General features: G+C 46.2%; 1 protein-coding gene across 3 annotated transcripts in view; it reads right to left on the bottom strand.

The window, feature by feature from the left end:
• Positions 1 to 7,930, bottom strand: part of MMD2 (monocyte to macrophage differentiation associated 2) — a 54,911-nt gene extending 46,981 nt beyond the window's left edge. For 2 of the 3 annotated variants that reach the window (XR_006284405.1, XM_037911512.2), the window contains exon 1: positions 7,281 to 7,930. Coding sequence is in view for 1 of the 3 variants with exons in the window: in XM_037911512.2 (XP_037767440.1) it covers positions 7,281 to 7,327 (47 nt within the window). In the remaining 2 variants the exon portion in view is untranslated. Of the gene's footprint in view, positions 1 to 5,510; positions 5,649 to 7,280 lie in introns of those variants that run through there. The other variant, XM_037911513.2, reaches the window with a different exon arrangement.
• Between the last annotated feature and the right edge of the window lie 4,451 nt (positions 7,931 to 12,381).

The raw sequence follows: 12,381 nt of genomic DNA, 5'->3' as shown, positions 1-12,381 counted from the left end.
AGATAAATGGAAGCTTTGCACAGGGAGGCCTACACTAGAGAAACAGAGGCTGCTGGGAAGAGGAATAGTCCCCAGAACATACGGAGAAGGCTTCTCAGGGGAAGCTGGTGAGCGGGGCCCACAGGCAAAGGAAACAAAGAAAGAATGCTCCTGGTGGGAGAGTTTCTGAAAGGAAGGGACGATGAATGCTGCATCTCAGAGAAACCTGGCTCCCATGAAATACTTCACCAGGCAACAGCAGAAGGCCTGGAAAAAGAGGAATTATATTCTGTCCTGAGGTTTGACCTCCATGGGGACCTGGACCCTGGAGGAAAGACCCTCCCCCAGTTAGTGACAAGAGGCCCTTGACTCTAGAAAAGGGTTACGGGTCATGAAGGCCTCACTTGGACATGATTAGGGTTGACTCAGCCCCCCTGCCTTCCTTCAGCTAGAGATGCTGGGGAGCAGTTCCATGTGTGTGAGGCTCTGGCTTTTCAGATTGAATAAAACTAGACCCCTGCTGGAGTGCTGTTCAATAGACAAGCCTCCATGGACTTACTAAAATCCTCCCTCAGAGACACAATGGTGGCTGAGACACAATGGTGGTGCTGCACTGGGCCTCCAGGGGGTGCTCTAAGGTTGAGGGCCTCCATTACACATGGGCAGTGGTAACGCAAGATACCCAAAGAGAGCTCCGAAGGTACCTCACCACTGACCTAGAGGGATTACTTCTGGAGAGCTGAGAGTAACTCATTCTCCACATCCCATCCTGATGTTACATGATGACAATTACAATGGTGATGTTTGTGATGTGTGCACCTACCCAGCAGGAATGAGCCAGAAACCCATGAAACTCATTTCACTGGATGACAGGGACTTTCAGTTATCACCAAGCTGGGCTGGATTTGAACAAAGCAATCTAAAGGAGAAATTTACCCATGTGCTGCCTGAACCATCCTTTCTCTTTTCGTCCTATTGTATGGAATCCATGTACGTCTCTGACCCACCTCTGTACCTCTTTGTCATTGTGCACTGTACTTGGATCTGTGCATTTACTGGCTAGGAAGCAGATTCCAACTACGTTCAAGTTCCGTGCTTGGATACGTTTTACACAATTCCTAGTGAAGTCCATGGATCAGTGGATATCTGGGGAAAGATTTTGGCCCTTAAATATATAAAGGATTCATCTCCAAACATTGGTGCTGGAACTAGGGGTGCTGCCGCACCCCCTGGCTTGAAGTGGTTTCCATTATATAGAGGGTTTACAGTTTGGTTCAACGGCTCTCAGCACTCCCACTATACATATTGTTCCAGCATCCCTGCCTCCAAATATAGTTTCCTTGTTGGGAAATTTAATTGGCATCTTTTATTGCATCTTTTGTTTTCATTGTTATTCTGTGCTTACCTGCCCAGGGCAATAACAGACAAACGGAATAAAATCTGGGGCCTTTTACCTGAATAAATTAAATCTTGAACCTGTGTCAGGTAATTACTATGATTCTGCCCATCCACAGCGTGCAGTTCCCCCTATGTACCCGTGCTCTAGATCTGCTGAAAGAGTCCGCACTCAAGTTGCTTTTTATCGTGTTTCCTTTACATTCTGTTTCTTGATTATCAAAGCAAAGAAAGTGCTTTTGTGTGCCCAAAGGGAGGGGAGCCAGGACTTGTCCTTGGCCCAGCTATGTAAAAAGAATCCATATTTTACTGAAAATCGGCAACAACATTCATAAATAATAACAAAGGCTTTGGACCTCACTCAAACTCAGTGTAAGAAGCAGGTGCAATATCCATGGGAGCCTCTGGGTCAAGTGCAGAAGTGATGTGGCCGGAGGGGTAAATTACACATTGAGTGTAAGTGAGTTGGGGAAACAAGTGCCAATGACAAAGAAGTGTAACTTGCACTTATTTGCCATTCAGCAGGTGTGCAAAACAAGTGTAATTGATATGTCGAGGTGTCAGACTGGGGTCGTAGCAGGAAAAAGCAGCTCAGTGGAGGTGGTAAGATAAAGCAGGTGGAATCTGATCTGCTTTCACCTAGGGTGTAACTGACACTGACATTTACATCATGGCTGAATTAGGCCCCTTGTGCAGAAGCTGATTGTTCTCAAAGACGGATGTTACACACTACAGAGCAGCACCAAGTTAGAAATGACAGAGGGGAAGTTTTTACAGTTGAGATGCTTTTGCGGCCCCCATTCCATCTCTCTCTCTTTCTCTCTCACACACACAGGGCCACGAGCAGTGTCTCAAACTGAAGCTGGTTTTCCATTATATTGTGAGAGCCATTTTCAATCTACAGTACTCAGCCTTCCTGGGGAGCCCTCTAGTCAGATTGTCTGGGGGCTGACATGCTAGTGCCAAAGGGAAGCTCTTGTGGAAAATTTGAATAAAGCAGAAGACACTACCTAAGGGGCCTGTTTATACAAATGATCTAGCTGAATACACTACCAGAGAATAAAGGGCTTTCTTCTCATGGAATGGAATCAAATTCAGTTTCTTCTTCGCTGCTGTTACATACTTTCTTCAATTTCTTTCTCCCTCTCTTTCTGAAGTCATTTAACATTTAGAAGTGAGCCAACCCTGGATGAATCTTGGGCAACATTCTTGCCCCCTGAGCAGGGAACATTCTCCTGCCTTATCCGACAGTTCATAAAACACACCCACATTGATTGCTTTCTTTCATATAATTCTCATTGCTTAAGTTCTTTCAATTGGCTATTTTTCCAGGGCACTTATTGATGACCAGTTGACATTAATCTCTTCCTTCCTTGGTTCTCTTGAATCAGAAAAAAAAAAAAAAAAAACCAAAAAAGAATCCGTTCCAAATTCCTCTTATGAGATTAAGAATTTATGCTATTTTCCGGGGCCAATCAACTCCACAAGAGTGAAAGTTTCCCACCCTCCTCCAAGTTGTATCAAGATGCATCTGATGCCTTTCTGAGAGGCCAGGTTATACCTGCACCTATTTCTAAAATACATGCCCACCTTCCTGAGTCAGATATGCCACTGAGTTGCCCATCACTCCCATGTGTACTGGTCCTGGCACAGACCTTGTGACTGGTACTCTTGGCTTCTTCTCCCTACCATAGTACCCAATTCTGCCCCCGTTACTTGTGCTGAGTAAGTGGTGTCTTACTTCAGGAATGGTCCTTTTGCAATCAATGGGCTTGCATATGGAATAAGATTAATAGATTATCAAGTCTGAAGGGACCACTGTGATCATCAACAGAGGCTATCAGACTTCCCTGAGTTAATTCCAGTTTGAACTAAAGCATATCTTTAAAAAAAAAACATGTAATCTGGAGTTTAAAACGACCAGTGATGGAAAATCCACCATACCCCTTGCTAAACTGTTCCAACTGTTAATTACCTTCACGGTTAAAAAAAATGGCACCTTATTTCTAGTCTAAATGTATCTAGCTTAAGCTTCCAGCCATTGGATCTTTGTCTGCTAGATTGAAGAGCCCATTATCAAATTTCTGTTCTCCGTGTAGATACTTATAGACTGTGACCAAGTCACCCCTTAACCTCTCTTTGTTAAGGTTGAGCTGCTCGAGTTTTTCACTGTAAGACTTGTTTTCCAATCCTTTACGGGTGGCAGAATCTGGCCGTTAAGAGTAATTCCCTGTGCTGAGCTTCCATGTGCGACTACAGCATGCTTCCCATCCAGCTGCGCATGGTTTATCTTAAAGTGGTGCGCTTGGCCTGCTCCAAACCCGGCTCCCAGCTAATCACACAAGGTGTCAGGCTCTGGCTGCTTATGGCCAAGGCATTTGGCTGGTGAACAGGGAAAGCTGCCGGAGAAGCCTGGCACCACACCTGTCATGCCTGGTGCAGAAAAGATTATGGGGAAGAAGTCCAAGGGCCCAACAAAGGGAACCAGCCTGGTGTCACTTTTAGGTCATGGACATCTGATTCCATTCCTCCTTGGGCTTCATCTCTACTAAGCTGTAGATGGAGATTCTACTTCCCATTCAAATGCACAGCAAGCAAACTGGCTTCACTCTCAGGTTCTTGGGAAACTTCCCTCTCTGTTTCACAATGCTCCTCTCTGGTGCACAGCCTGAAACTGTGTACGCCTGTTGATGGTGGAAAAGGAAAACATGGCATTTCCCCTGTTATCTTGATATGGCAGCTGAAGCTTATGAACTACATGTGTGTGGGAAGATATGATCTCCTTTATAATGTGTGGGTCTGGCAGAGCAAGGGTTTTCAACGGATCCCCACCAGTCACTCTTTGGGTCCCATCCTGCCCGTTGCTTATACAAGGACAAGGCAGCAGAACCCAGTGGATCCGGATTCTTTAGCATGCGCCTCCCATCCCCCAAACCATGCAGCAGAAGGAAAAAGATGTACAAGGGAGCAGATGCTCTCCATGGCATCTTTCTCCCATGAACAATGAGTAGCTGCTTGAAGCACTAGTAACTCAGCCTCCATGTCTGCACATGTGGGTAGCCAGTCCTAGGGCAGAATAGCACCAACCGGAGCCATGCTGCAAGGAGAGGGAGGGGGAGAAAGGAGCTGCAGAGGGGCTGGCCCTCTGAGGAAGGAGCAGTTCCCTTTCCTGGGACTGGGAAGCTGCAACTCTTGCTTCCTCCATGATCACCCTGGGGGGGAAATTCAAGGAAACTCCATGAGGTCACTCTCCTCCCACTGAGATACACATGGTGGTGAGGTATAATTTGGCCCTTTTTGCACTTTAAACCCCCTTCTCCATAAATCCCCCAACTCAGATTCCAACTCCCAGCCAAGGAGTGATGGCTGGAGAACTCCCTTTCAACACCAGTCAATATATACTGAGCGCGGTCACTACCCTGAAATCTCTGAAGTACAAGGCTTTCCTTTGGTCCTTCCAAGGTCCCCAGCCCTTCCAGATCTTGCCAAGCCGGGCAATCAAACTCAGGTCTCCTGCTCAGCACGGCACTGCCCAGTTCTAGCACTCAGCTAGTCACTGTGATATATTTTAATCATTTGTGCTTCATGAAGAACTATCAAAAGACTTCAGCTAAAAGACTTTGAAAAACAAACGCTCAGTCCTTAGGTTATATGTGGGAGAAGCTTCATCTTAACATGCAAAAAAGTACAATGCTGCTCATTTGGGCTGATTCCTCAGCTCCCAAATCCAGTCTCTGCATCCCAGAAAAGACAAAGAGAAGACAGAGAGGAGCCTTGCACCTATTTTCAGTGAGCAAGCCGCATTCTTCTCACATCCCCCACTATTCCAGTCCTAACAATGGGCTCTTAGCAACCTATTCAACATGCAACACTTGTTGCACAAAAAATGCATTCAGTTACATCTAGCAGATCAGTTTCTCTAACTGGACAGAGGGACTTTCTAAAGAGGGCTCGCTCCAGTGGCTTCCGAAATATTACTTTGGTTCGGTGTCCAGAAAATCTACATCAGTTAATTGATCTGATCACTTTCCTATTGCACTTTGTAAAAAAAACCTTCTGTATTCTCTTGGTTATTAAAATAGGATCTGTACTGGACAAGGTTACAAAGCATTACCCACAAACGCCCTGTAACTCACCCATTTTCCCACACGTAAATAGGGAGAACAGTACAATTGCAGAAGGGCCGTCAGTAGGAACACATGGTATTTAAATAGGCATCTGAAGGAGGAGAAGAGAGTCTTCGTTCAGGATTTGTGTATATCCGCTTCAAACTCGGTTCCTAAGACAAACGGACTAGGAAAGCCGCTTTTCAATAGAAATCTGATAACCATTTGGAATTTGTCAACTCAGCAGCTTTTTCTCCACCTCACAGAAACCGCCCCCACCACAGGAATTGGCATTAGCAGCTGGGAGAGAGGCTAAGGACTGAAGAGATACAAAGACTGAACTGTACTCTCAGGTGCTTCGTCCAGGTCAGGGCTAAGACACACAGACTAAGGAGCTGTGTGCAGGGCACCTTGTGCTGCTGTTGCCTGTAGTGTCCCTGTCCTGTGCACAAAGCACTCAGCCTAATGGGCTACCATCTGTTTGACGCCTTTCCCCAGCACTGAATTCACGACAGAAATTCTGTTTTCAAACACCGCTTCGTAGAGCCTTTTCACTGCAACATTACGTTACGTCTGGCTACAGATGATACTGTATAAAGTATTATACTTTCCATTTGACTCACTAAGCCTACCTTCAGGCCTAGAATGCACAATTCAGGTGTACATTGCATTTCCTCTGTCTAAGATGCCTGACAATAATTTTCTGTTGCAGTTTACATAGGAATGTAGGACATGGGCCTGGAAGGGATCTCCTGAGTCACTGCGTCCTATCCCCTGCTAGCACAGGCATCCCCATCATATTGTCCTGTTCAAAAAGATATCCTGCTCCACCTTAAAAGTAGTTAGGTTCCTTGCTCTCACCACTCCTAGTGGAAGGCTGTACAAGGATCTCACTCTGATGGTTAGAAACCTGCTCATTTCCAATCATGGTGCATTTGTGGCCAGTTTGTACCCATTTGTTCTTATGCCAACATTGTCCTTTAACTTAAAAAGCTTTTCTCCCTGCCTGGTGTTTTCCTCCTGAATGTATTCTGAGAGAACAAGCCTTCGTTTTGCTAGGCTCAACAAGCCAAATTCTTTGTCTCCTCTTGAAAGATAGGCTCTCTAGTCCCCTGATCATCCTAGTACCCCTTCTCTGCACCTAGTCCAGTCTGAATTCATCTTTCTTGAACATGCGTGATGCCCTGAGTTTCATTGTATAGTGGTTGGATGCACAGAATATGCATCCCTTGACCAGGACTGTCCATTCATCAGGTATCCTCTTAAGCAGGTGCCACTGTAATGTATCCCAACACACCTGAGCCATTAAAACAAGTTACCACCACTTGTGGGGAGCTGATTTCTCCTTGGTGCTGAGCACCCACAACTCCAAAGGATGACCCTGGGTCAAAGTGTTCCAAGAAGAACACCCAAATATTGAAACACCCCAAAATCAGGGGCCACATTTACCTGAGTTTTTCCATTAATGAAATGGGATTAGTAATACTTACCTCCCTGGGAAGTTGTGAGCCTGAATTCATTCAGGTCTGCAGAGGTGCTATGAAAGTGCAAAGGATTTTTGTTATACCAGGAAAACAAAGCAAGGGTGTCAGCCCTGCAGGTGCCCTATGCTCTGAGGAGCTCCGCATCTTTCAAGGCCCACTGTCAGCTTAATTCACTCTGTCCTGCAAGTACCACCCTGGAATTCACTCCCCGCTTCCTCTAGGGAAGGGCAGAGGTTGGGAGGGATCCTGGAGGGTTTCAAAACACAATGCAAAATGGTTCAGCTACAGGAATTAGAACACAACCACTTGGCTTTACCTGGCATATCTTGTCTTCTGAAAATCCAGGATTCTGGACATGAACATCTTGGCAGTTCCATCAGAATCCAGCTCTGGTCCAGGGAGTGTTGAAGAGCGGGGGAAGGTGGGAGGAAGAAGCAGAGTGAGACAGGCAGGAGCGGAGGAAATTCAGGAGCAGCAGGTTAAATCCCAGAGGCAGATTTTCAGCTCAGTAGCGGACAGGGGGCAGGGGAGTCTCTGTGATTCCTCTGACCCAAGGAGGAAATGGCAAGCCCCGGGGTAACCGTACCAACTTCATCCGTGCTTGCTTTGTCTGCTGGCTCAGGCATGTAGAGGTAGCAATTCACAGGACCAAGGATCAGATCTCTCTCTCTCTCTTTCTCCCACCCAAACACTCTGTGTGTGTTTAAAATGCTAAAGAGAAAAATCAAGGCCACCCTTAGTTTCTCCCGCCCCCTGTTGCACAAGAGAATAATACAATAAAAACAAAAGCAACCTAAGAGAGCGCCAGTGTGTGTGTGTGTGAGGGACGGAGGGAGGGTACGTGGGTCCTGCTGCAAAATAATCCGATGAGGAGGAGGAAAAGAAGGAAAGCGAGCGAGCAATCCCATCCTGCCCCACATGTCACAGCAACCTGCCCAACCTGCCTTATCCACACAGCCAGCTTGAGCGGAGCTATAAATACACCCAGCGGATCAAATAGCTGCAGATTTGAATTTAAAATGTAATTAAAGCATGCCAAGGGTGGAGCTGCAGACAGATGGACAGAGACAGACAGAGTGCGGGGGGGAAAGGGGGTGTGAGCAGCTGTTGATGGGCAGAATCACTCAGTGCTTCCCCAGACCTAGAGCCCTTCGTTGGCTTCGCTTGCTCCCAGCAAGGGCATGGCCTTCCTCGCCTTTGCAGGTGTTTTGGCGAGGTGACTCTTTTCTGCACAGGGCTCATGCTTCCCCCAGGACCAAGCTGGGGCCCCTTCCCTGTCTCAAGCTGGGATGCTGGTGAGATGGTGCCTTTCCGCCCTGGCATCCTGGAGGGCACCAGGAGGCACTGGAGACATCTGGAGCTGCACTTCTAGGGGGTGCTGCTCTCCCTGAGGGATGGAGGGATGTTTCTCCCCTTTCAATCTAAATGCACCTTTTTTTAAACAGCACGTGGGAGCAGGGGGATGAAGCAACAGTTAGCAACGCAGGGCTCTGCACAGAATGGTGCTGCCGGGGAGCTGGGAAGCCCAGCTCCTGTCCCTCTTCCTCTGCCTCCATCACTCTCCCTTTCTTTGCCTTTCATGCAAGGCCTCGCCCTTCCCTCTGTGCCTGCCCCTACTCTGGATCTCTGCCCCTCCCCCATAACTAGTCCACATAATGTGCATTAATGGATGTGCTTGCGCGGAATGCACTGGAGATTTGCCTTCCACACAAATGCACGCCACTCGCTCTGCTCCCTTCCTGCACAATTACAGGGGAAAAAAGAAAGGAGTTTGTTCTGATATAGGGCAGCCTCCTCCCTAAAGGTTCCATGGGGTGGAGGGGCAACAGCCCTCTCCTTATCTATGTCTCTTTCCTTCCCCCGTCCCCTAAAAAACTTAGATGCTGAAAACTGCCACAAACAGAAGGAGCCAGGCTGAGCAGAGTTAGAGGGGGAGTAGCCCTGTGTGTTTCCATTCAACAAAAGAGGTCCTTTTTGCAGGCGCACAGGGTCTTAAAGGCGCACACCCTCCCAATCAGGAGAAACATGATCTGGTTTTGCTCTGATGCCAGAGAGAAGTTCCAGGAAAACAGTTAATGGGTTAGATTCTCCTCATGTACCTATTTTATACCCGTCTAACTCCATTGCCTCCAGTGGAGTTCCCCCATGTACATGGATGTCCCCAAAGCAGAATTTGGCACCAGCTCTCTGCTCTTACGTATGAATGCAAGTTGATATAAACCAATTGTATGTAAACTTGATGTAAGCAGTTTAACAGAATCAATTTGTAGAGCAGTTTTAGTTAAAGTGGTGCAATTCTGTGCGTAGACCAGGCCATCTTGTAATATTTGGCCAAAAAAAGGAAGCTTAGCATAAGGTGTGATTTTAAACCAGTCTAGTTAAACCAGTGCAGCTTTGTGCATGGACATTCTGAAACTGATTGAAACCTGGCTTATATCGGTTTAGCTTGCATCTGAAAATGTAGAGGTAGCATCTAAATGGATATGACCAGTTTTAAAATGATAGAAGGACTTGTCTACACACAGCTTTTGCATTGCTGTAACGACATTGGTTTGAAAATGGTATCCTTAAAGTGGTACAGCCTCCTAGCATGGACCATGTGGGTACATACTCAGGGTAGTTAGCCCGTGCTCCTGTGGTTATACTACAAATTTTAGCGCACTACCTTGATAGGAACTAGCACGAGTCTATGCAAGCTGGGAATTGCACCCCTACCTTCCATGTAGAGACATAGCTTTAGTCTTGATGTGCAGCATTCCCTGATATTCTATTCCTAAACTTCTCTTAGAAGTCTGCTAATGATAATCCTATGTGATTTTGTGATGCAGTACTAGGTTAAGTGCTAAGTCCTATGCTAAGACTTTCAAATTGATTTAACTGTTGACATCAGGAAGATTTAAACCTTGGCTTCCAATGACCCCCCGTGCCACTTAGCTCCCTCCAACTAAAATTCAAAACTCATCTCAGTTGTTTGAATCCAACAGGAACCTTGGCTGCAATCAGTCAGGAAGTGTAGCCAGGAGAGCCAGGTTTCTTGAGAATCCAGTTATGTGAGAAGGACAGTTTCCATGGGGGAGTTCATTTCTGTGCCAGAATGTATTTCCCTATTGGTCAAGGATTGGGGCAGCATGAACCAATGGGCAACAGCCAGTGATCAAGAAAAAGAAAGCAAAGGGATACATAGATGATTCTGCACAACATTTCTTTGCTTGTTTGGGACTTTTTAAAATTTGACTCAGTGGCGTGGCTTCCTGAGGACTCTCTGATATAGTGCCCAAAGCACTCCTGGGTATACCTGAAATGTTATCAGCTTGTTACATTTGGAGTCATATCCTGCACAGCCCAAAGGGGATGGAGTGGACAAATTTATTACAGCTTGCCCTTAGATGGAACAGGTCAGAGGGCAAGGAAAAGGAGTAAAGCCATAGTAACTCTCTGATCTACTTCTCCTACCATGAGCAGTCAGCACCACAGTATCCAGCCCCAGATCCAAAACTGACACTTGCATTCAGATCATTTCTGAGAACTGCTCCTAGACACCTGCTGCTCACACTTAGAGATTTATTTCAAATTGCTTCTCCAGCCTTCATGACTGTGGAGAAGCATTTGCCAGGGCTCTTTAGTGATGTCTATTTGCTCCTTTACCTTTCATTAGACATAATACAGACATTTTTGGAGAAGGAAAAAAGTCGACAAGTAATGCTTAATGAACTGAAAGTGCAGTCCCTGTGGGAGCCCATCCCCATGTGGAGCAGCATGTGGGGCTGCAGAATTCATTGGCAAGGAACACCTGAAATGAACTGTCAGGACCAAAATAGACTGGGTTCTGAGGGCAAAACACAAACTGAAGGAAAAATAAGTTCCTATTTTTGAGGCATTAATTCAGTTGTTATAGCAACTAAAATCTCACAAATCATGTTGCAGAATAACTCCAGAGCTACAGCTTCATCTGACTCTTGGTGGATAGATAATTGCATTGAACTGAATATCATCTCAAGGGCTGGAAATGGAGAAATTCCCCCACATCCCAGCCAAGCAATCAAATGAGCTGGGCAGACCAGCCCACATGGACCCACCTTCCCCCGCCCCATGTTCAGATACCTTCCCCAGAGTATTTGTGCTCTAGGGCCTGGGTCTCACTTCCCCTGAGATATGAGTAACTTCCACTAAAGTTATGGAAAGTTACTAATATCCCGGGACAGGAGAATTGTGCCCCTAGGTGTTTATTTAGTTACATCTATTATTATTTGTATTACCGTAGTGCCTAAGAGCCCTAGTCCTGGACCAGGCCTCATTGTGCTAGCCCTCTACAGGTACAGAACAAAGAGAAGGTCCATGCCCTGTTTAGATTAGAAGCAGACAAGACAGATACAGGGTGGAGGAAGGGGTATAACACACAAGCAGAAGGAACAAGGTGGTCTCTCTCTTTTGTTTCATAGAATCATCTAATCAAAGAAATGTAGGGCTGAAAGGGACCTTGAGAAGTTCTCCAGTCCAGCCCCCTGTGCTGAGGCAGGATCGACTGAATCTAGACCATCCCTGACAGGTATTTGTCCAGCCTGTTGATAAAAACCTCCAGGGACAGGGATTCCACCACCTCTTTTGGAAGCCTCTTCCAGAGCTAAACTACCTTTAGAGTTAAAAAGTGTTCCCTAATATCTAACCTGAATCTTCCTTGTTGCAGATTAAGGCCATTACTTCTTGTCCTACCTTCAGTAGACATGGGATACAATTGATCCCCATCCTCTTTCTAAGAGCCCTTAACATATTTGAAGACTATCTTGCCCCTCTCAGTCGTCTTCTCTCAAGAAGAACATATCCAGTTTTTTTAACCTTTCCTTGTTTCGAACGTGTGCCTATCATGATGGCATCTAATTTCAATAACTGCTGGCTTCTGGATGCTGCAGAGAATCACCATCAATTTATAAATCAGCAAAGCAAGGAAGAAGAGACTGTGCTGCAGTTTAGAACCATCCATCACAGGTTTGGAAAAAAGGTGCGTGTCCAGAAGTGTTCGGAATGCTAACAAACTTGGACCACGAGAGGGAATGTGAGCTACAGTGGGGAACAGTCCCCTGAACCCCATCCCATCCCCCTGGCTCCTTAGTCCTAAATTGTGACCAGCTATGGAATGTGAGCAAATCCATCTCCACTGCTCTCAGACACTCTGCCAGTGCAAAGGGGGAGATGGGTATCTGTGATCTTGGGCATTGATGAACCTGAAAACAAGCTATTTGTGGTCCTGTGCATCTGCGCTCTTGAGTATTTATGGTCCAGGGTCATCTGCATGTCTGTAGCTATTTCTGGCCCTAGTATTGGTGCACCTGAAAATGTGTGGTCCCAGACATTTGCTTTCCTGACAACGATCACTGAAGTGTAAATCTCACTCTTTGTTTTCAATTGTGATTTTTCCAGCC

The sequence above is a fragment of the Chelonia mydas genome, chromosome 10, assembly GCF_015237465.2.
Source record: "Chelonia mydas isolate rCheMyd1 chromosome 10, rCheMyd1.pri.v2, whole genome shotgun sequence".
Classification (NCBI taxonomy): domain Eukaryota; kingdom Metazoa; phylum Chordata; order Testudines; family Cheloniidae; genus Chelonia; species Chelonia mydas.
This window is presented reverse-complemented; position numbering and strand designations above follow the sequence as displayed.